This window comes from Cololabis saira, chromosome 12, assembly GCF_033807715.1.
Source record: "Cololabis saira isolate AMF1-May2022 chromosome 12, fColSai1.1, whole genome shotgun sequence".
Taxonomy (NCBI): Eukaryota; Metazoa; Chordata; class Actinopteri; order Beloniformes; family Belonidae; genus Cololabis; species Cololabis saira.
In genome coordinates, this window is record NC_084598.1 from 41,957,801 (window position 1) to 41,982,292 (window position 24,492).

At 40.4% G+C, this 24,492-nt stretch overlaps 1 protein-coding gene across 1 annotated transcript; it reads right to left on the reverse strand.

Annotated features, from left to right (window-relative positions):
- On the reverse strand, window positions 1-23,936 carry chrna4b (cholinergic receptor, nicotinic, alpha 4b). Its single transcript, XM_061735085.1, has 6 exons — window positions 23,870-23,936; window positions 14,572-14,723; window positions 12,872-12,916; window positions 10,947-11,056; window positions 7,292-8,711; window positions 1-126 (listed from the first exon to the last, which is right to left on the reverse strand). The coding sequence occupies exons 1-6, from the start codon at window positions 23,919-23,921 to the stop codon at window positions 1-3; spliced, it is 1,905 nt and encodes a 634-aa protein (XP_061591069.1). The 5' UTR covers window positions 23,922-23,936.
- Window positions 23,937-24,492: the final 556 nt, after the last annotated feature.

The following is a 24,492-nucleotide window of genomic DNA, read 5'->3' on the forward strand; positions in this document are numbered from 1 at the left end:
CTAGATCATTCCTGCCAGCCACGCAGGCAGAAAGAGTCCCACAGATCCCAGAATACACACCAGTACAAACATCCAGAGGAATATCCTGTCGATGACCATGGCTACATACTTCCAGTCCTCCTTCACCTAGCAGAGAGAGCAAACACAACAGGGGGACATTTCAAATTTCACACCACTCCACCTTTCCCTTTGGCAGCCCTTGATTGATTTCCCTGGAATAGCTAATTGTTTTGGCCCGTTTGAGGCTGCTTTCTTCTAAATGTCAGTCAATCCTTGGTTTTCTCTTATGAAAAATTCATGGTCAAACTACGGAGTTCCCATCGTGTTGAAGAGCGGGCTCCTCTGCCCAGAGAAAGGGCACAACAGCATCTGCAGTATGAAACATTTTTGGAGAGGTTTTTGAGTCTCGAGTGTGACATGTATGACGGAGTTTTAGGGCCAAACTAAGACAAAAAAAAAGGAAATTACGAGAATAAAGTCATAATATAATGAGAATAAAGTCGTAAAATTACGAGAATAAAGTCATAATGTTGCGAGAATAAAGTCGTAATATTGCGAGAATAAAGTCGTAACCTTACGAGAATAAAGTTGTAATATGAGAATAAAGTCGTAATATTATGAGAATAAAGTTGTAATGTTACGAGAATAAAGTCGTAACATTACAAGAATAAAGTCGTAACATTATGAGAATAAAGTCGTAACATTACGAGAATAAAGTCGTAATATTATGAGAATATAATTTATGAGAACTCTAACAGGAAGAGCATCTTCTCCTGTGTTAAAATGAGGAATATTGAGCATCTTGTGGAGTTATATTTATATATTTATAATATATTTAATATTACGACTTTATTCTCAAAATATTACGACTTTATTCTCGTAATATTATGACTTTATTCTCGTAATTTTACGACTCTATTCTCATATTATTATGACTTTATTCTCGTAATTTCCATTTTTTTTGTCTTAATTTGGCCCTAATACTCCGTCGTAATGCCAAACTCTAATTATCAATTTTTTTTCATAGTTTATTTTTTGCATCATGGTTTTTATTATGTAGCATATGTTGTTTTTATTGTTATTGTAAAAAAGGTCATAGAAATAGTAGTTATATAATTATTGTTTGCTATATTTTATTATTTTAAAAACAATTAGCTAGCTATAAACCTTGATTTTATTTTAACTCGTCTGGGATCAATAAATATGATGAATGATGATGAATGAACTGTAGGTTTTTTTTGTGGTTTTAGTGAACAGTAACTGATCAAAACATTTAATCACATTTTTCCAAAGAGAAGACTGGATATTGTTCAAAATTCTACATATACTTGCATAACATGCAAGTGTGTTTTTGATCCACATCAGATGTTGACTACTGTATATGATCATTTTGTAGCAAATCGGGCGAGTTAATATAAAGTTTATTGCTTTATATAAATTCCCCGATATTAAATTTTATGTTAAAACGTCAAACTTTAACCATGAATATTTATGCAAATGGGAAAACAAATAAAAATGTCTAACTGCATCAGAAATAAACATAATAAATAATTTATATACTAATTAAAAAAACAGTTTAGGTCTCCATTACTAGATTACTACATTAAAACCAAAATAGTCTCTTTCACACACTCAGCCCCCCGGTATATCCCTGAACTCCACCAGATGAAATCCCGCAAGCTTCAGCTCAAAAGACTCTTCAAAAAAACTGGCTTAACCATCCATCACCAAGCCTATACGGACTAGAGGTGGGTGCAATTCATCGATGTGTCGATGCATCGCGATGCGTCACGTGACGATTTGGAATCGATTAATTAAAAAATAAATAAATAAAAATAATTAATTTTTTTTTATTTTATTTTTTTTATTTATCCTATCCTAGATTCCAAACTGAATAAGCTGCTGCATTTCTTATTGTTCCCTTGAATTATGGCAGATAGCCTATGTTTACACTAATTAAATTTGATGGAAGTACATATCTTGTTTACTTGAATTAATGAACTCAATAAATCCAGGGCTTGACCGTTTTCAGTGTTTTCCGCCAATAGAGGGCGCTCTCATGCAAGTGCAGCTTTCCCTGGTCAAAGTTAAGTAAGTTAAAGAGCAAATGTTTACATAGTCATAAAATAAATTATTTTGTGTCTTTGAAAAATACATGTCAAATGTTCAAAAAAACCTTGTTATTTACTTAATGAGTGTTGTTAGAGGAACTGAGTTAATTGATTGGCTATTTATTTACAAATGTAGCCACAGATGAAGACAAAATCAATCTTGTATGGAAAAAAGCATTAAAAATCACAATAATCGAAGAATCGTGGCACCAATAATCGAATTGACAATCGTTATAATCGAAGAATCGAAGAATCGAAGCTCCAATAATCAAAATCGAATCGTGAGGTACCCTTGTTTGCACACCCCTAATACGGACTATCTCCACCAATACAAAGACGCCATCAACTCAACTCGGTTCACCTATTACTCAAACCTCATCAACTCCAGCTAATCCAACCCCAAGGCTCTCTTCTACACAATAAATAAACTCCTCAAACCCAGTGATAACATATCCAGCACCTTGACAGTAACCCAATGCAACGACTTTCTGTCATTTTTCCAGAACAAAATAGACACCATTCCCAGTAACCTGACTTCCTCTGCCCCGCCGCCCCCCCGCACCACTCAGCTTCTCTCTCAGTTCTCTCCCGTGTCCCCAGTAGAGTTGTCCAAACTCATGGCAGGCATGAGAATCTCCACCTGTGCTCTGGACCCCATCCCATCCAAACTCGTAATGGACTGTCTTCCAGCCTTTTCCCCCCTCATCTCCGACATCATCAACTCCTCCTTCAGTTCTGGCTCAGTCCCCGACACCCTCAAAAAACCTGGACTCAACCCTGACACCATGAGCAACTTCCAGCCCATCTCCAACTTCCCCTTTCCCTCTAAAATACTGGAACGTGCTGTCGCCTGCCAACTCAAAACCCACCTCACCTCCAATGACCTGTTTGAACCATTTCAATCTGGCTTCCACTCACGTCACAGCACAGAAAACAGCCCTCCTCAAAGTCATCAATGACATCCTTCTATCCTCAGACTCCGGCCACCTCAGCATTCCCCTTCTCCTGGACCTCACAGCCTTTGACACCATCAACCACACCATCCTTCTTTCCCACCTGGAATCCTCCCTCAACATCACTGGAACCGCCCTCTCCTGGATAAGGTCATACTTCACAAACAGACAACAATTCATTAGTATCAACAACCTCTTCCACTGCCCCTCTGTCACAAGGCGTCCCCCAGGGTTCGGTGCTTGGTCCTCTACTCTTCATCCTCTACATGCTCCCTCTCGGTAACATCATCCGCCGCCATGGTCTCCACTTCCACTGCTATGCCGACAAAGTCCAGCTCTACATTCCCATCAAATCCATCACCACCGCAACTCACTCCACCCTGTCCAACTGCCTTATTGAAATAAAATCATGGATGCATTCAAACTTCCTCAAACTCAACTGTGACAAATCAGACTTAATCATCATTGGTCCCAAATCCCTCAACAACACCGCCCACACCTTCAGTCTCACCATTGACAACTCAACTCTGTCTCCCTCCAGTCACATCCGCAACCTCGGAGTCATCTTTGACAACAACCTCTCCTTCGAACTCCACGTCAACCACATCAGGAAAACTGCCTTCTACCACCTGAAAAACCTTGCACGCCTCCGCCCATCACTCTTCTTTCCGCTGAAACTCTCATCCATGCCTTCATCACATCCAGACTCAGCTACTCCAACAGCATTCTCTACGGCTCAACCTCCAAGGTCCTCAATAAACTTCAACACATACAAAACTCTGCCGCTTGCCTGCTCACTCACACCCGCTCCCGTGACCACATCACCCCAGTCCCCCAGAGACTCCACTGGCTCCCTGTCCCTCAACGCATCCATTTCAAAGTCCTCTTCCTCACCCACAAAGCCTTCTACAACCAGGCCCCCTGCTACCTTACCAACCTGCTCCACTGCCACACTCCCTCCCGCAGTCTCCGATGCTCCGATGCCAACATCCTGTCTCTACCACTCAGAACCAAGCACAGGACCTGGGGCGACAGAACCATCTCCATAGCTGCCCCCACCCTCAGGAACTCTCTCCCCGCTCTCATCCGCAACTGCACAGACTTACCCACCTTCAAATCGCATCTCAAAACTCACCTCTTCAGAACAGCTTTTAATGTGTGATTTGTGTCTTACCCTTTATCTTATCTTTTATGTCTCATTGTGGCAGGGTGGAGGAGCTGCAGCCAGGCTGATGGTGTAATCTGAACGTTTCCACTGAGTAAATCATAAACTTAAATGTTGGACTGACAATCCGAAATGTCACGCCTTAGGCTTTCTGAAGAGCGGTGTTCATGTCTCTTTTTTTTCTCATAATATCGAGCGCCATGCTGTAATTGGGTAAACAGAAACGTGACTCAAACACACCCACCTTGTGTCAATCAGTGTTACCTGTGGCTACCAGCTATTTCAGCCCACGTTCACCAGTCGACCAATCACCAGTCGACCGATCACCAGTCAGACTGATCACCAGTCAGGTCGATCACTAGTCAAGCCGGTCACCAGTTACCAGTCAAGCCGGTCACCAGTCAGGCTGATCCGGCTAAAAATCACAAAATCCGGTCCCTGACCATCCATCGGCTCATCTCTAGTTTTTCTTTCTACAATGTTTTTGTAATTTCACATTTTCAGTCAGTCATTCATTGCTTAATTAACACTTAATTGCTAGTCTGATGAATGGTTGTCCACAGTAATACACGCTGTATCATTTACATCTAGTTCCACTTCCTAGGACATCAACTTTAGAGGCTACAGCAGGAGTGTCAGACTCTGTTTCATCCACATCAGCATTTTGGTTACCATCAAATAGCTAGTTATTTAGCAACTGCAAGGTCATTTTAAACGTGGCTTCTTTTATCACAATGCTTCTGCATTTAACTTGTAAGAAAAGGTGTAAATTTGTGTTTTTCACAGAGGTGACGGGACAAGCCTGCCTTCAGGCCACCAGGTAATGGCTAGCTTCCCTGTTGAAGTGTTGTCAGTGGCTTCGTCAACTGCTAATGAGGAGTTACATAACTGTGTGTTTCTTCAATGCTGGTTTTGTTCTATTTTGTTTTATATTACTGCTTTTGTTTTGTTTCAATGTCTCTTTAAAGCACTTTGAATCACCTTATTGTTGAATTGTGCTATACAAATAAACTTGTCTTGCCTTTGTTTCAATCTTGGAACTTTGGTTGTTTTCTTAGTATTAAGCTCATTGTGGGGTTTAAAAGCGTCAATGTCACCTGTGTCCTTTGGGGAGTGTGCCACTGTTAAAATAAAAATAAAAATCTAATTGATTGTGTCCATTAAGACGAAAATCTTCCTATCCCTCTTTAAATGCCAAACCCTTTGGATAAACGTATTCTTTTATGAATAGTTTTGCTACAAACCCATCAATTACCAGCAACATCAGCTAGTCTGGTTAGAACTAGTCTGGTTCCTCAGGATTTAAATTGGACTTCCAGGGTGCAATACCAACAGACGCAGAAGAAACTGCCTGTGGCCGGAATCGGAAAGGCATACAGTTGGGCCGATTGCTGGTGTGTTTGGGATCATTGTTCTGTTGCATGACCTGATAAGAGCCAAGCTTTAGATATCAGACAGATGGCCTCACATGTGCCCCTTTAATACTCAGTTCATGGTTGGCTCGATGACTGCAAGGCACCCAGGTCTCATGACTTTAAATCAAGCCCAAATCATCATGCCGCCACCACCGTGCTTGACAAATGAAGTGATTTTGCTAATACAATGTGTTTGATTTTTTTTGCCAGATGTGGCTCCGGCAATAAGGCCAAACATTTGGTTAATGTCGTCTGAAAGGAATTTTTTTCTGAAGTCTTATGGGTTTTTTCGGACCCAACTTTGCAAAAATGATCTTTTAAAAACATAAGAAGCTTTTTCCTAGCAACCATTTGACATTTATTATTTTGCTGGTTTCGACTTCTCAACTGCCAATTGTCCTAAATGCTTTCGACTTCTGAATAATCTTTATCGTTGAGAATGATGGGCTCCAACCTTTTTCTCTGATATCATTGCTGTTCCTCCTTGGTATTGTATTAACACTTAGCTGAATGTTTCAGACCAGCAAAGTGACCAAACATCTGCTTTTATTGAGGCCATCACACTTGCTGGGGATTATTTAATCAATATTTGATTAACACCACCTGGCTCTACTTACTGGAAACAGTAACGGTCTACTTAGTTGGGGGTTTTTTTTTTAGGCCTGTGTGGAAAAAATCGATTTTCTGATTCTAAATCGATTCTCATATGAATTCCTAAAAATCGATTTTTATGTCTAAAGATTGATTATTTTTTTTTATAAATTTTCTTTTTTTTCATCATTACATTTTTGCCTGGTGAACTTTAATCCCAGTAGTTTTGAAAACTCCTGAACTAAATGAACTTTTCTTTAGAGAAAATGCTGGACATTTCAGCTTAAATTTCTAAATGTTATATTAGTTCAATGAAGTTCATATTATCTATATTTACTATAGCTTGTTTGGTTTCTCTGTTATCGGACACGGTTTGTCATGAAATACCTGAAAAATGCCGGTGCTTCATGTCCAGCTGTGTGTGGTGACAGAATAAATCAGACAAGCTAAAATAATTTGTTTACTTCTAGAGCTGTTGCAATTTCTTTCTTTTCTTGCACTTGAAATGGATATTGAAATGCCTATTTGAGTTATTTATTTCTTAGTTATTTCACAATAATTATTGTGAAATTATTATTTCAATAGTTATTTTACAGTCATATAATCCAGGCAACACTAACCCAAATCAAATCGGTAATCAAATGGTGATAATCGATTCTGAATCTTAAGAATCAGAATCGAATCGATTCTTGACATTTGAATCGATACCCAGCTCTAGTTTTTTTTTACACCCTGCTTCTATATTTTAGCTCAGCTTTTGATGAATAAATGATGAAACTGTAATGTGTGTTTTTGATCATCTGAAGACGTCGTTTGGTCATTTTCAGACCCGGTCAGAAACAGATGACTTTAGAGCAGAAGAGAGTCTGTTTTCTTTTTCACACAACTTTATAAAATACTGAATGTGATGGCTCAATCCATTTAAACCACATCTGCACAAAATTATAAAAGTATCAGATTTTTTCAGGCTTTTTTAAATGTACATTTTTATTAGCTGTTATTTTATTATGAAGGCTATGTAGGTTACTTGAACAAAAGTAATTTCAATCTACTTACTGAAAAGTCTGCATCATCTGCCCTGAGATGATCAGCGATGAACTGGACGCCCTCTATGGCTTGTAGCATAGCTGGGGAAATGGTTGAAATCACAGCACCCTGCTGGGTACTTCCATTATTAGCACACTCCTCTGTTGGGCTTTCTGTTGAGTGTTCTGTAGGGGGGATTGTTTTCACCTTCCTCGGGATCCCCTTTAGCCCATCATTGTGCAGACAGCAGTACTGGAAGCTGTGGGAGCGACATCGATGCCCGGACCTCAGGATCTCATGGTGATCGCACATTTGCTCTGCACTTAAGGAGCGACCATTTCGGCCCAATTTATGTCGTTCTTCCTTGGAGGTGATGTTAAGTGGGCCCAGTGGAAAAGTAGGCGGCAACGACAACTGGGAGGCACACAAGGAGTTGTGAGCTCGTAAAGGGTGTTTATCTGAGAAAACTGAGTATTGGCCAGATGTGGGCCGGCAGAAAATGTTGGCTTTCAGTGGATAATTATTCTCACTGTGGACATCAGCAGGGGAAGAGGGTGGAGACGGTGAGCAGACAAGGATACTTGGACTGTCACACATTGTTTTCTGGGGTGTATTGTGTACCTGGGTCATCTGTCTCAACCCTGTCTCCAAACCTGTCCAGAAGGCCGGTGAGTTGCCGATTGTAGATATGGTGGTTGGGCGGTGCATCATCTCAATAAGTTTCTTGCAGTGCTGCTTCGCTGTTCCCGGTGGGCGTTTCATGAACAGAAATCGAGGCACCGAATCCAAGAATACTCTACGCACCCAGTGAGGCATGGTGTGTGTTTGCGGCGAGCGGTGATGCACGTTCAACACAAAAACAGTAATTATGATGGAGAGAGTGACAAACACCATAGTGAACAGCAGGTATTCGCCGATGAGGGGAATCACCAATGATGTAGACGGTATAATCTCCGTTATCAGCAGGAGAAACACTGTTAGGGACAGTAAGACTGATATACATAAGGTAATCTTCTCCCCACACTGAGATGGCAAATAGAACACCAGCACAGTCAAGCAGGAGATAAGCAGACAGGGGATGATAAGGTTTATAGTGTAAAACAACGGTAGCCTCCGAATGATGAAGTAGTAAGTGATGTCTGCATAGATTTCTGTGCAGCACTCATATTTTTTTGTGTTGTACTTGCCCACTGCATTGACAATGACCCACTCGCCACTCTCCCAGTAGTCCATCTGATCCACATCACTGTCCATGCTTATCAGATCGATCTTGGCACGATCATAGGTCCAAGAACCAAACTTCATCTTGCAACTTTGTTGGTCAAAAGGAAAGAACGTGACATCTATGCTGCAGGAGGACTTATAAATGGCTGGAGGCATCCACTTTATCTGTCCGTCGTAGAACAGGTGTGCTTTTGTGAGGTGGGTCACAGCAAAGTCGCCATCAGCACTACAGAAGAAGGACAGGACATAAAGGAGGAGAGAATATGAATCAAATAAGATGGATTTAGCTCCGTGTGAAGTTCAGCTGTGAGGTTGTAATTTTGTTATTTCTCTAAGAAAGGCTTTGGATTAACCAAGGTCTTGTTATCAAACACATCTCTCAGTTGTCCTGGACACAAGTTTGCTCAGTTGCCATGGAAGTACAATTCAGTACAATTTTATTTATATAGCATTTATTAAAACACGTGTTGTCTCTAGGCGATCCAGAGACCCAGAACATAAACCCCTGAACAATTATTACATAAACACTGGCAGGTAAAAACTCCCCTAGTGGGAGAAAAACCTTAAAGGGGACCTATTATGAAAACCAGGTTTTTTCTTGCTTTAACATATATAAAGTGGTCTCCCCTCAGCCTGCCAACTCAGAGAAGGAGGAAAGCAACCAAATTCTGCAGTGTCTGTACAGCCGCCCGGATGAGCCGTCCAGTGTGATGTGGATCTACGAGCCAATAAGATTCTGCTCCCCAAAGTTACGTAACGACAGGAGCGATGCGAAACCACGCCAAAGATCCTCTATACAGAAGATAGCGCATTACCGTTACTGCCAATGGTATGAAATGGTATCCACTTCCGGTCTCCTAAGTGGGCGTGACCGCCCCTCTGACCTCACTTCCTGTCTCATAAGTGGGCGTGGCCGCCCCTCTCCCCACATCGTTTTGGAACATACAACACTAGATACAGCACAACTTTCTTCCAAAAAGACTTGAATAATAAAAATACCAGTATTATCAATAATAAAAATAACAGTATTATCAAGCAAAGAAGCAAGTTTTATTCTAGTTTTAAACTTCATTTTATCCGATGTGAAAACGATGAGAGCCAAATCTCGCGAGAGTGTGTTGCTCAGACAGAGACAGGTCTCAAACAAAGTTCATTTTCTCCTAATCTGTCGGTCTGAAAATTGCCATTTTGGTGTCAGAATGTTCAGAAGGTTTGTGGCTTTTGGAAAATGGGTCCCATATGTACTTAGGTTACTATGGGGCGAAGGAATTGGTAATAATCTGTGCTCACGTTCACTTTTCCCATAGGACTCAATAGACTCAAGACCTACTTCCTGTCTCCTAAAGGGGCGTGGCAGTCACGTGACACAGATACAGGAAACACAACCGTAGTGGGCTGTAGAGTTTATTGAACGTCTCTGACCACGCCCACAACTAACTCCGCCGGCTGGAGTTTCCTCCATTTTTTCGTAGCGTTGTATCTCGTCATTCAGGCAGCCAATCAGCACAGAGCCTCATTATCATAGCCCCGCCCACTCAGAATCCCACATAGATAATGAGGTTAGAGACCGGGATGATAAAGACATGGTTCAGAGGCTGAATTTCTAATTTATTTAGCAAAAACAATCAAAAGCTTGTTTTTAAGACATTCAAGGCCTGTTTAAAAAGGTATTAGATCCATAATAGGTCCCCTTTAACTTCTGGCAGATCAGCACTTAACTTTTTTCAAAAGAAATTGGGGGTGTTCTAATATATATGGTAAACCAGGTTTATCTACTGTTACTCATGAGTGTAGGTCGTGATGTTGTGCACACTAAAAATCTCATACCTTTGCAGACTTGCCATTACGCAACTATTACTGTCTGTTCAGTCTTCTAGCTCTATCATTTCCAACCATTTGAGATCAATAGCTCATTTTGAACTCTGAGGGTTTTCTTTACAAAGGTTTACGCAGTTTCTTTCTTTATTTCTTTTTTTGAGCTTTACTTTCTAGTTTGAACTCAGCCTTACTCCTCTCATATCTTTTTTAATATTCACCTTAACCACTCTCCAATATACTGTACAGTTTGAAATTCTTCTTGAATATAAGTGACATAACCTCCTGTCCTCCGTACCTGAGACGCTCACTGGATGCAGTTTATCTGCTGCCTGTTGAAATCCATCCAGTTACTTTTCATTTTTAATTCCCAGACTTCTGTTTTATTTTCTGTGATGCTTGACGTTTTTGAAAGCTCATCCTTGTTCACATTGTTTTCAGCTCAATAACAGACTTTGGTGCAGGGTTATGACGTCTGGTACAACACAATAATGTTTTCCTGTAGGAATTAATTCATGAAAAGCTGAACATTACTTGACATACAATACGATTTTCCTTGAAAACTTTGACAGTTAAACTCCAAGGAATCACATTGTGTGAGTCAAAAAGAAGTGATGCAACGCTGTGTAAGGTTATACATCCTCACTTGTTGTAGAGCACAATGTCGGGCCTCCAGATGATCTCTGAGGGAATACGGATGGAGGTGACATTATCGTAGTCTTCTGGGTTCCAGCACAGTTTGTAATCATTCCACTCCTGCAGGAGACGATGCAAACAAGCAAATAATAGCAAGTTTATTACCCCAATTCCAAAAAAGTTCAGATGTCGTGTAAAATGTAAATAAAAACAGAGTGCAATGATTTGCAAATATCAAAACCCCATATTTCAAATATAATAAAACAAATAGATATTATTGACAATGAGGCAGTTTGATATTTCATAATAAATATTAGTTAATTTTGAATAAAATGGCAACAATATTTCTCTCCCAAATGTTCTTCCAAAGAATTGGCGTCTATGTTTTAACTCTTATTAATTTTAATTGACCCTGTAAATAAAATATACAGACTAATAATAATAACTAATGCTTCTTTTTAGAAAGTTTTAACCAGATTACTTCAACACCACAAACCAACAGATCTACTACTATACCTCAAAGTTAAAACTGACAAAACAATTAAGTTTGTACCTATTTGAAAGAGTTAATTTGGGGTTTGAGTTTTCACCAGATTTTATAAAATATTTTATATTGGGAATGAAAACACAGTGAAATTGAACTATTTAAGATTTTCACCACTCGAATAACAAAAGAAACTGAACGTGGGCGAGAGTTACTTTAATCCTGATCTGAGCAGTTTAAGTATTGTGGCATCTGAACTGGTTCTGGTCTGAGGCCTGGTTCCTCTAAAATGCAGTAGGACGGTTTATTGATCTTTCTGTGACTAACTGAAACTAACTTCAGCGATTGTGTCTTATATTCTTGTGCTGTAGCCAGTACTCGAGTTGTAAAATAAAATCAGGGGGGATGGTGGATTTGATCATATGGGGACAGATAATTTGTGCTGATTACAAATAATATAATATATTACAAATAATAGCAGTGACCAAAACACCTGCAGAAATACTGCAGGAATGACATAGCAGCAGTTAAATGCAGCCTTCTGTAAGCTTTAAATATCCACTGGGCTTACATCAAATACATCAAAACACAACAATAAAAAACACTTTTCTGAACTTATCAATATGACTCTGTCCTTCACAGGATAAGTAACATGGATCACTGCAAAAACTCTAAATCTTAACAAAAATATTTGTCTTATTTCTAGTTAAAATGTCTCATTTTAGTAAAAAAATCTCATTACACTTAAAACAAGACTCATCACTGGAAAAAACAACAATTTTCACCTGTTTCAAGTAGATTTTCACTTAAAATAAGTAGACAAATCTGCCAGTGGAACAAGATTTTTTTGCTAGTAATGACAAGATAAATCTTGTCCCACTGGCAGATTTTCCTACTTATTTTAAGTGAAAATTTACTTGAAACAGGTGGAAATTGTCAAATAAGTTATTTTTCTGGTGATGACTCTAAATGTTGAAATAGCAGTAAAACCACATTCATTGATGAAATGACATAAGGGATGGAAAGGGGGGATGGCAGTTTTACAGGGGGGATGATTTGGACCGTTTTTATTTCAGGGGGGGATAATTTGACCGTTTTTATTTCAGGGGGGGATGCCATCCCCCCTCATCCCCCCTCATCCCCCCTCAACTCCAGTACTGGGTGTGGCTCCCGCCAAAGTGGGACAGTTAAACTCACCAAAAGCCTCAAAGACATTTAAAACAGATCTGGTGGTGTTACTCATCTAAGCGCCTCTTGAAAGTCATAATTACTTTAATTTGTGTCTTCTGTGTCCTATTGTGAATATATGTGAGCTTATGAGATTTGCAAATCATTATATTCTCTTTTAATCTATATTGTACCTGACTTTTTTTGAATTGGGTTTTTTTTATAGCAGCAACTTGACTGGGCTTTTTCTTCAGTACTGGCCGTATCAAACCATCATGTCTTACCTGCTTAACCCAGACATTTGTGGTCATCATCTGGTTCTTCTCATCCTTCAATTGAAACAAAAAAATGATTGCAGCATTATTTTTTTTCCAAATAGAAGTATAAGTCTCGACTTCTTCAGACTGGCTGTGTAACACAGCAGAACAAAAAAGAAAAGAAGACATCACCCTATTTTTTCATGCAGGAACACTCTCACTGCTACTTTCTCGACAAGCTAATGTACACACACACACACATGCACACACACTGCATAAGTCACAGCAGTCTGTGAAAACACTGCAAAGGCAAGAACAACTTCACCCAGAACTGACACTCACCACCGGGTGGACCGGGAACTGTCATCTAAATGAGTGCCAAAAAGCTGAAGATTTATCTGTATAGTGAGGCAGGCTGTACAATCTATAAGCTCCTCCAGGCAGCTCTGTGTGCATCTTAGAAACCTGGATGTTCTCCCCACAGTTGCTTAAAATGCAAATGTTATGCTTGTTTTTAAAACCAATTGCCTGAAATGGAAAGATACCACAGGGACAAGGAAGAATAAAGATGTTATTTCGGCAAGACCTGACGTGACCAGATTGTTGCTCAGTAGACAGCTTTGATTATTTACTCTCGCTGTTAGCACACTTGACATCTGAATTTAATTTGGGGAAAGTAATGCAATCTCTTCTGTTGTGTTTCATTTCCTCTGATAAGTGATCTGTATTGAAATTTTATCTCACTGACTCGGGGTACCTTTGAGATGCTTTTTATGAGTACTCACCCAGCAGAAAGGCTACAATTGGAAAGGTGTTGCTCACGTAGCACACTGGGCTCATGCACATTAATACACTGAAGCTAATCTGCTCATTATCTATGGAGCTTTCAAACTGATGCTAATGGTTCAATTTAGCTTCTGCTACCAGCTGCAAAATTGTGTTTGAATTAAAGTAATTTAATGAAAATAATCTCCGCATAGATGGAGAACTAACAGAATATAGTAGGGCTGGGGATCGATTCAAATGTCAAGAATCGATTAGATTCCGATTCTTAAGATTCAGAATCGATTATCAAGATTTGATTCGATCCGATTCGATTCCGATATTGATTTGAGTTAGTGTTATTAACATTGTTTTTTGAGCTGTTGCATGAATTATATGACTGTAGTTATGCAAAATATTACTACTAGTATTATATTGAGATTAAACAGCAAGTATTGTAGCTAATGATGCTGTATTTGTTCCATTTTCGGTCCATTTTGGTTTTTAATTTTTGAGCATTTGGTTTTTATCATTTTTTGCAAATGTAACCCCAAGACAGTATATAAAGTAATGAAATATAGACAATTTATGCAATTATAACCTAACACTTTAATGTTTTCATACCTTTAAACATATTTAAAGGCAAAAACATGGCACCAGTTATTCTCGTGTCCAACAAAACATTCCTTTTTTGGGGATAAACAAAAAAATAACCAAAAGTTGTAATGTAATGATAAAAAAAAAAAAAATTTTCAACACAGGCCTAGAATATATCACGCCATTACAGGAATGTACAGTAGAATATACATCCCATTTGGTTTCTGTTTCCTTTACCTTCTAAGATGAATACAAGATGACTGATACAGAATAAAATAAAATATAATGAGTTAATTGCTGCCGGATTTTAAGAGGGACATCCTGTTTGTTTCTGATGAAACTTAATTAGCCTGTGAGGTTTCACTCACCACATCAATTAGCTGTGCAATAGACAGTCCAAAATGGACGAGCACCGTGTCTGTCGTGTTTCTCACAGGCCGGGAGAGCCGATTGTAATGTACAAACAAATCCTGGAGCAGCCTCTCTTCAGCATGGGCGCGAAGTCCGACCTGAGAACAAACTAGACAAGAACACAATAAAATCAGTAAATAGACACTTCACTTCATACCATTTACCTCAAAAGTGTATGCAGACCCCTGAAGTGACCTGATGTGTCCTTGTTTTCAGCTGTTTCCCTCAGTTTTTCCCACATTTGTCTAGAAACAGAGCCCAGTGTTTCTAAACCATGATGCTCCTTTCACACTAAACTCTTCTGTAATGAATCTATGTGACTAAGCCAAAGAACACAGTGTAATCTAAAGGTAGGGTGACCTCTATTATACAGCTGGCGTATGGTTACGTGAGACGGTATCTGAGGGGATGAGAGCGGTGGGGGTGGGGGCAAGAGAACACAGAGAGCTAAAGATGAATCTGAATAGGAGGGCATCAAAATGAAGCTGTCGACACGTCTCATCACTTCCTGTACGCCCCCTCGTCCAGCTGCTCCGGTGGAGCAACTCAATCACATCCGCGCACACAGGATAACTTCAAGAGGTCTTGTAGCAATTAAAGAACAGACATCCTCTTTTAAGTGATTTGGTTTGGAATTTTTCCAGTTCTTATTTGAAGTGACTTTTATTTTTAAGTTGTCCTCACTGACAGAGTTGTTCACTATCTGTGCCACAAGTGGACTGTTCCAGTCTTTTCTCACTTTATTTGAAGTCATTTTGAAAAGTTATCAGCTGTATTTGTACTCAGAGGCTCTTATTACCGAATTATGACTTTTAAGTAGATGTCAGATGTCCACTTCCTTAATTTTTATGTTATCTAGTTTGCAATTACTTTTGAGTAATATTGAAAACTATCACTAACAACACAACCTCCTGAGAAGAGGATGATGATGTCTTAAGTGTCTCCTTATTGCTTGAATTCCTGCTAGATTTCCATGAGGGGCCTCATGAAGCCGCACAACTCCCGGGGATTGGTCAGGAACGGATCACAGAGCTCTATAATCTGGCCTTGACAGAGCGGTCCTGGCCGATCGCTCCGGTCACAATCTTTCTGGTGGAATGTAAACAAGGTGACTCTGCCCCCACTAACCCTCCCCCTCTCCCACGAACACCTGTGGATCCCTGTCTCAGAACTGTACCGAGCCGCCTGATAACATCAAGGAGATTTGGCTGAGAGCAGCCCTGGGCGAAGGTTCACGGACGGACTCACAGACAGACACTTACTGATAAACACACACAATTCCCTCAATTCAACGCCTTCCTCGGCTCCTCCCTCTTACAGTCTCCGGGTTTCGAGCGCCAGACGGCGATCACTTGGATGTACTGTGCAGGGAAATGTTTAACTTTTTTTTAACTTGCTTTAATCTTGTTTTGGGTCAATGGGCTATGCAGTTATGTCGGAAGATGGGTCCTCTCCAGTATTCAGTAACCGAGCTCCTCCGGTTTCATGTCCATGGCTCAGCTGGCTGTACTACACCTCCATCTGGACATCACGTCCCTCCCCTGTCGGAGATACATTCACCGTGGATCCTGCCGGACCGCTCCAAGAAGCACCTCAACAGCAATCAAGTCCATCAGGTCCAATTCTTGCCGTCTTTCATGGAACAATGGTTGGGTTGTTGATCACAGTGTGACATCTCATCCTGGATCTCTTCAATGACTGTAAGTTCGACTGAGACATGGCAACAACCCAATGACTTTTCACAAATCAACTCCTCCGGGTTTTTTTTTTTTTTTACATCTGTCGACCCTGTGGCTACGGCCACGGAGGAGCTCTCACGATCAGTTTTCATGAGAACTGGAAAGTCTCGCCAGTGTCTGCTCCAGCCTTCACGTCCCTTGAATCCACAGAGTGTCAGCTGTCTGGACCTACTCCTACCATTATTGGAATTGTCTACCGTCCTCCCAAATCAGATAATGATTTTCTAAATGACTTTGCTGCTCTGCTCACACACCATTCCACTCTCTCACCTGATGTCTCACCTGATGTTATACTGTTGTGAGACAACATTCACATGGACAATACCAATAACCCTTTCACCACAGACTTTACATCCTGTCTTGAGAGCTTTGGGCACACCGATGTTCCAACGCACTCTAGAGGTCACATCTTGGACCTCTGGTGTCTCCCCCTTTGACTCTACAGTAGATGAACTCCCTATAACTGATCACTTCCTCCTCTCATTTAATTTCAAACTCTTTTTGCCATGACTCAGCACTCCTGGCTCATTTCCTTCCACAACATTAGAGACATGCTCTGTCCTCTAGGATTGACTCCCTGCTGGCTGTTCGCCATTTTTCCACCATTGAAAATCTGGTTTCACACTACAACAATTCACTGTTTTCACTGTTTCACAAGATCATTCAACCCCCAGACTCCCTACCACCTCACCTCTACTTAACTGCTTTCTGCAACTCCCTCACGTCCTTCAACAACAACATTTTCAAGATTAAAAAGCATCTCAGTTCAAGATCCTCCAGCAACATCTTGTCTCAACTTACTTTTCCTACTCATTCCTTCTCTTCCATCCAGCTCCCCACCTTCTCAGAAACTTAAAATCTTATCCATAACTCCAAGTCATCTACCTGTCAGCTGGACCCCCTTAACCAGTCAGGGTTAAAGCCTGTCTCCCTTCGAATGTCCCCCTTATCTCTGCCATCATCCGCTCATCGCTCTCTGCTGGAACTGTTCCTGCATCTTTCAAAACTGCTGAAATTACTCCAATTCAGAAAGAACAACTGGTACCAACTTCAATGACCTATGTCCTATTTCTAATATACCATTCATCTCTAAAATCCTTGAAAAATCAGTAGCTATCCAACTCCACTCCCACCTATCTTACCTGTAAGAAGAGTTCCAGTCCGGTTTCTGTCCCTTCCAAAGCACAGAAACGTCACTTTTCAAAGTAACGAACAAATTCCTCATGGCAGCTATTGTGGACTATTCACAGGGGTGCACACAAGCCGGGACTCGAGGGCCACTCTACTGCACGTTTTAGATGTTTCCCTGCCTCAACACAACCCTGATAGACAAGGCTGCGTCACCAACAGAGTTGTGTAAACTTTGATGACATGTTGATGACGACCAGTGATTAGAATCAGGTGTGTTGAAGACAGGGAAACATCTAAAACATGCAGTAGACTAGCCCTCGAGTCCCGGCTTGTGTGCACCCCTGACTATTCACCATCCCCATTCCTTGAGTGTGGCCTTTGACACCATTTGTCACACCACCCTCCTCAATATTCTGTCCTCCACTGGTATCACTCACGCTCCACCAGACTGGTTTCTCGACAGGTCTTTATCCTTCCAGTCCCAGATCAATAACATTACCCTGTCTGCATACTTCCACCAAGGTAACCGCCTCAGCCCCTCCCTTACTCCCGATGCCACTGCCATCTTCGTTCACAGCATTGTCAGCTTTCACCTGTATTACTGCAACTTGCTGCTCTCTGGCCTCACTCACTCCCAAATCCCTCCTTAAACTTTAGCTGGTTGAGAATTCAGCTGCCCGTGTTTATCGCCAGAACCCCCTCCATCCATCACATCACCCCCGTCCTGCAGCAGCTCCACTGGATTCCAGTCAAGTTTCGCATTGAATTCAAAATCCTCCTGTTAACATTCAAGGCCATCCATAACCTTGCCCCCCCATATCTGTCTGACCTGCTTCGTGTTGCTACTGCCTCCCATACCCTCCGTTCTTCAGCCACTCTGCTCCCCAGCTCTGGAACTCATTAGCATCTGAACTTTTTAAAATCGACACTCAAAACCCATCTGTTTAAGACCGCTTTTATCTCCCTGACTAAAATTGCATGGTCCAATAAACTTGTTTATATCTTGTGGTTTGTTTATGGCATCGTATGTCAGTTTATGGTATTTGATTTTATAGCTTGTTTCTACCGTACTTGCGGTGTCCTTGAGTGATACAAAGGCACCTATAAATAAAATGCATCATTGTTATTATTCTTATAAAACTTTGAGGGACTACTTGTGTCTTCGTTGGAGTGCAGAAATCCAACCGTCGCCAAACGTGTTTGAGTCAGAATCAGATTAACCAGAGGAACCACAACAGCAGAGATGAGACGTCCGTCTGGGACATCTAAAGTCAGAAAGGGTTTTTCTTCTGCACAACCAATTACACAGTTTTCCCAAAGACAATAAGGAGACAAAATCAAAACAGTTTCAGTGGAGCAGAAATGGATATGCTGTTGAAAAGTTTCTCTTTTAAAAAGAACACTGAGTCCACATATATATTTTTTTAACTCTGTACCATTTCACATTGGCTGGGCAGATGACATTGGATGCTTAGCAGGAAACTGACCTTCTCCCACCCTATGTAATAGTTAGCTGATAGGAAAATTATGATTATGTAGTGTTATACTTTTGCAAAGATATATTATTCAACTTTCTGTGACTCACATGTTTTATGGTTGTATAAACGCCTTGTGTGTGTAACCAGTCCTTTGTATGGTCAGGCTCCGTGTTGGACATTCGCTGAACTCATGATTCACATCTTGTATAGAAGATAGAGCTCCATCGGATGGCGGGACAAATATAAAACTGGATGACTGGAGGGCTGTCTTTGTGCGTCAGGAGATAGAACAACTCTGATGTATGTAAATCGAGGGATTGTATTGCTCTTCCTTGCTGCAAGATTAAACTTTCACCATAGAGAATCTGGAGCCCTCCTGAGTTTTTGTTAAATTCGCTACCATTACCTGAAGTCCTAATATAAAGTCTTGCATCACAGAGTCTGTGAGACTTAAATACATGTGTTCATTTTAGCAATTAAATAAAACGCCAACTCTACAATTTGTTTGTGACCTTATGACGACATCTAAGGTAAGAATTCCCCATTGCAACACTTCAGGTAAGTCCAGCCATGTCTACCTGTGACTGGACAGGAAGTAAAACAGTTTGTCAGTAATTTGAGCATTTGTGTTGGTGTAAAGTCTGTGAAACACGCTGCTGTTGTCTGTGTCTCTCTGCTATTTTAATCTGGAGTCTCGACACAGGGACACAGGTGTTGCTATCATGCTGCTGGCCCACATCTCTGGTTCTCCTGCCTACTCAATAAAAGCTGACGGGGCTGTCATTCAACTGCCCCGAAAGCTGGCATCCACAAGTTTGAGAGAACTGGGATCAATATCTTATTAAATAGATATAGTTCCTTCTCCTTCCCACATCTTATTCCCCTTTTGAGTTTGAATTTGTTTGACAAGTGAAGACAGCACACAACCTTGAACAAGCAGAGTGTTTTATGACAGAGCGAACTGAGACATGCATCCTTTGTTGGATCCTTTTAGGCCAGAGTGATATACTGTATGTTGGTATATTTAATGAAGAAGAGATGCCCTAGAGGATTTTACAGAAACCGTGTCTAACGGGTTTAGACGGGAGAGCTATGTCCTGACTTTGACAGTGTGGGAATCAGATTATGTGTACTAAATGTACTTCTGCATGCACAGTATGAATAGCACAGATTGAGGGATGACAGACACTTGAAGGAGAAAAAAATAATTACACAGTCTGTTAACAACAAACAAAAATGTGAATCCTTTAGAACGGTTCAGATCTACAACAATGATACGCTGTTCTGTCTCCATGCACATGTTTTGCACACACAGGTGTTTCCAGTTATGGAAACCATGAACCAAATGGTTTAATCCCGGTTTCGCTATTTAGGTGTGACACAGCTGTTGAACTCAAATCTGTCCTCTGTTGACTCACACTGACCAACACTCCAGCAGCATCAGATTTTATCCAGACACAACTCTTTAACTAGATAATGCTTTATATCTGATGACAGGCAGTACTGGAGTTGAGGGGGAATGAGGGGGGATGGCATCCCCCTGAAATAAAAACGGTCAAAATCATCCCCCCTGTAAAACTGCCATCCCCCCTTTCCATCCCTTATGTCATTTCATCAGTGAATGTGGTTTTACTGCTATTTCAACATTTAGAGTCATCACCAGAAAAATAACACCAGAAAAATAACTTATTTGACAATTTTCACCTGTTTCAAGTAAATTTTCACTTAAAATAAGTAGAAAAATCTGCCAATGGGACAAGATTTATCTTCTTATTACAAGCAAAAAAATCTTGTTCCACTGGCAGATTTTTTTACTTATTTCAAGTGAAAATCTACTTGAAACAGGTGAAAATTGTTGTTTTTTCCAGTGATGAGTCTTGTTTTAAGTGTAATGAGATTTTTTTACTAAAATGAGACATTTTAACTAGATTATTCTTGTTAAGATTTTGAGTTTTTGCAGTGATCCATGTTACTTATCCTGTGAAGGACAGAGTCATATTGATAAGTTCAGAAAAGTGTTTTTTATTGTTGTGTTTTGATGTATTTGATGTAAGCCCAGTGGATATTTAAAGCTTACAGAAGGCTGCATTTAACTGCTGCTATGTCATTCCTGCAGTATTTCTGCAGGTGTTTTGGTCACTGCTATTATTTGTAATATATTATATTATTTGTAATCAGCACAAATTATCTGTCCCCATATGATAAAATCCACCATCCCCCCTGATTTTTTTTTACAACTCGAGTACTGATGACAGGGTCCATCTCCGCCCTTAATCAGCATAAAAAAAATAAAGAAAACATGTCTTTGAGTGGTTTGAGTCGTGATTCTTTAATTCATATTGTAACATTCACCTAAAGCAAAAATTCTTGATTTTTTTAATGAATAATTGGACCGTGGCTGGACCGAACCAAGAAGACTGAGTTTAAGAAAAGGCAAGAACTTATTTTTATTTATTAATATTTAAAAAAGAAAGTTGCTCTGCTGCTTTTTTTGTACTATACCAGCAATATGAGAGAAAATAAGGATTTCACCAACATTTGGGGAATTGGCTCACTTGTTGTCAACCCTATGATGACCCTATACACTGTTCTCTTCTCTGTGTATGCAAACATCCGTCTGCTAGCCTAGCTCTGAATAACTGCTGGAAAACGATTGCTAAATCTAGTTAAAGTGTCTAGTTAATATTCACCTTAAATAGAAAAAAGCATATAGGACAACACATACCAATCTTATAAACACATTTATAAATGAAAATGTATATATCTTGCCGAAGCATCACCACTTGGGAGCGTTGATCTCCGGCAGCAGCACGGTTGCTAAGTAACGTGTTATCAGAGAGTTTAATACATCACTGAAGTCCATCAGCTAGCAAAGTGCATAGTTTACAAACAGCTTATAGTTATTCGTCTGTGTATTTTGGATTAAAAAGATTTGGCCAGAGTTGTTCATCATCATCTGATGACTCTGTGCGAGCAACACTGGTAATAAGTAGTAATCTCTATGAACTTTGAATATTATTGGACAGACGATCCGCAACGTCACCAACTGGTCCTCGGAAGAGCAGTTTTGAAGCCTATTTCTCCTCATGCAATGATGCAAATGGTCAGAATAAACAGGCCCACAACTGGACTGAACACGTCCACCTATGTCAAACAAAGTTAAGTCTGATTTATGTTTCTGTATGGCAGCTACGCACACAGGCTATAGCGTTCTCTGGCACTTGTACTTCTGTATAATTGCTTGTGTCCCTCTGTAATTACACCACCAACCACTAGGTGGCATACGTTGTTTTTCTGCAGGACTGTGGCTCGCAGCGCAGTTTCCTTTATGTTTTACTTCCTGTTTCTAGCTCAGAAATAGCAACAGAGTAAATACGGGAGGTGGAGGTGATAAATGTTGAATAGCAGTTGTTTTTACAGCCTTGGCAACAAAGTGGAAAACAATGAAGAAGATATAGTGGCGGGAATTTCAAAAATGAAGAAGAAATCTACCAATCACGTGACATTTGGAGTGTTGCAAATGCTGTAGCCTACACCGCCAGGTTCACACCTACACCTTAGTTACGCGTAGCTTTGATGAAGCTTTAGCCATGGCTAGCAGCTCCTTTGTTGAGTCCACACCAGCAGAGCTGCAGAGGTGCCAGAGGACATTTGCAGCAGAATAACCCATTTCAAAAGTCATTTCATGGTGAAATCAGAAATAATCACTGTGTTAGGCAACATTGGGTTTGCGTAAACTACTGATTTCTTCGTTAAGCTTCGTAGCATGACGCTGACTGATGAGGAAGTTGGCTAGCCACTGGCTAAGCCCACCTCCAATGAAAAGGCTAGGCCATATATTAGAACTAGATGTATTGCTTTATATAAAACCTGCTGTAAAGTTGGACATTTGAACATGGGAGTGAACAGAGATGGACTCACGTCTGGAACTAGCCCCCAGCAGGCAGGTGAAGTACTGCAATTTTTGCTACTTGCCGGTCGGCTTCAACCAGGAAGTTAGATGGTTGGCGCTTGTCAATGGTGCTAGTTTCAGGTCACTTGTCAGTCAAATTGTAGAAGGAGTTTGAAACCGGCTTGAAACAGCGCTGAGTTCTCAAAGATAATGGCACTTAAAGTTAAAGTTAGTGCACAAGTCACCACATGTAAATAAAACCACTTTAGAGTTGTTGGAAACTTTATTTTGTCAATTAGGCTAGGTTTAGTAATTCACTACCAATTATGCTAACTAGTTCATAATTCATAATTCTTTATTTATAAAAAGGGACAGTGTACATTGATCAACGTTTCCTTGCAGAAAGTAAATGTACCCGAGTTAGCCGAAAAGTTAATTTTCATCGGCAGTCCCTTCGCCAGATAATAGACTTTTTTGAAAAATAAAATTAAAAATGCACAATAGACATACACACAAATACAGCATGCATGACATATCACAACAAAGACAGATACAGTGATAAAATAGAATGGAATAAAACAAATGAATAAAAGTACAGTACAATCATCTTAAAACCAGCCAAATTGGCTAGCATAGTATGCTAACTAGGTTTACTGTTACTGGATCCCCATATAAAAGAAAACTGTATTTATCCTGTCATAAAACTCTGGTGCTGATGGAGAATAAGATAATTCCCAAAATGTTGATTTTGGTAGTATTTGTGAGAGAATGCTACTCAATCATCCAATAAATTACTGAAAGGATTTGTTGAAACTTGAATGAAAGATTTATATACAGTACATTTAAGATGAGTAAAAGCTGAAATCCCTTTGTTGTACTGTGTTAAATATACATAGATCTCTTATGAGCCAAAATGACAAAGATATACACGTCAAAGACCACCCTGGTCTTTTCTTTTTACAAAGCCAAATCAGGGATAAAACAACTGGAACCCAAGCAAGAACAAAGTATTTACCTTGTGGGGTAAGAGTGATGAAAAGCAAGCTTAGACATCTGTACACGTCCATCGTGCTTGAACTCCCTCCAACTTCTCCTGGATTTCAGTCCCGGCGGTCGGTCATCACAGAAGTGATCAAGCTGATCAAACCTTGGAAATGTGTGACTCAGGTTGTTCAGCTCAGACGGACACATGGAGAGGTCATGTTGGTCCGTGTCAGGTGAGGATCCGGTCCTCGTCTCGGGTCCATCAGTCCATCTCTGTCAGCCCGGTCACAGCAGCGACAGGGACTGCAGTCATGAAGTAGTTGAGACACATAAATCCCCCCCGTGTTTAACGAGAGTCCTTCATCCAACTCTGGCTTATCTCTCTCCTCTCCACCCTCCTTTTCTACATCACTCCCTCTCTCGCTTCTCGTCTCTCCGCCTCCTTACCGACATCTGGCTCTCTCTCTCTCTCTCTCTCTCTCACTCACAAACACACACATTGAAAAACACACCTCGTCCTTTGCATTAGGTTTCCCTCCCACTTATTTATTTCCTCTCTGCTCCAGTACTGAATGTTTTTCCTTCACTTTTTCCATTGAAGGTGTTGACGACGGGGGAAAAAGTGAGATCTGTATATCCAGTATACATGAGTTG

Coding starts and splice junctions, on each gene's coding strand:
- chrna4b (XM_061735085.1), bottom strand. CDS start 23,921: ATGGACGTGTACAGATGTCTAAGCTTGCTTTTCATCACTCTTACCCCA. Junction 12,917..14,571: donor TTGCACAGCTAATTGATGTG/GTGAGTGAAACC, acceptor TTTCAATTGAAG/GATGAGAAGAACCAGATGAT. Junction 8,712..10,946: donor GACATTGTGCTCTACAACAA/GTGAGGATGTAT, acceptor CTTCTTCTGTAG/TGCTGATGGCGACTTTGCTG.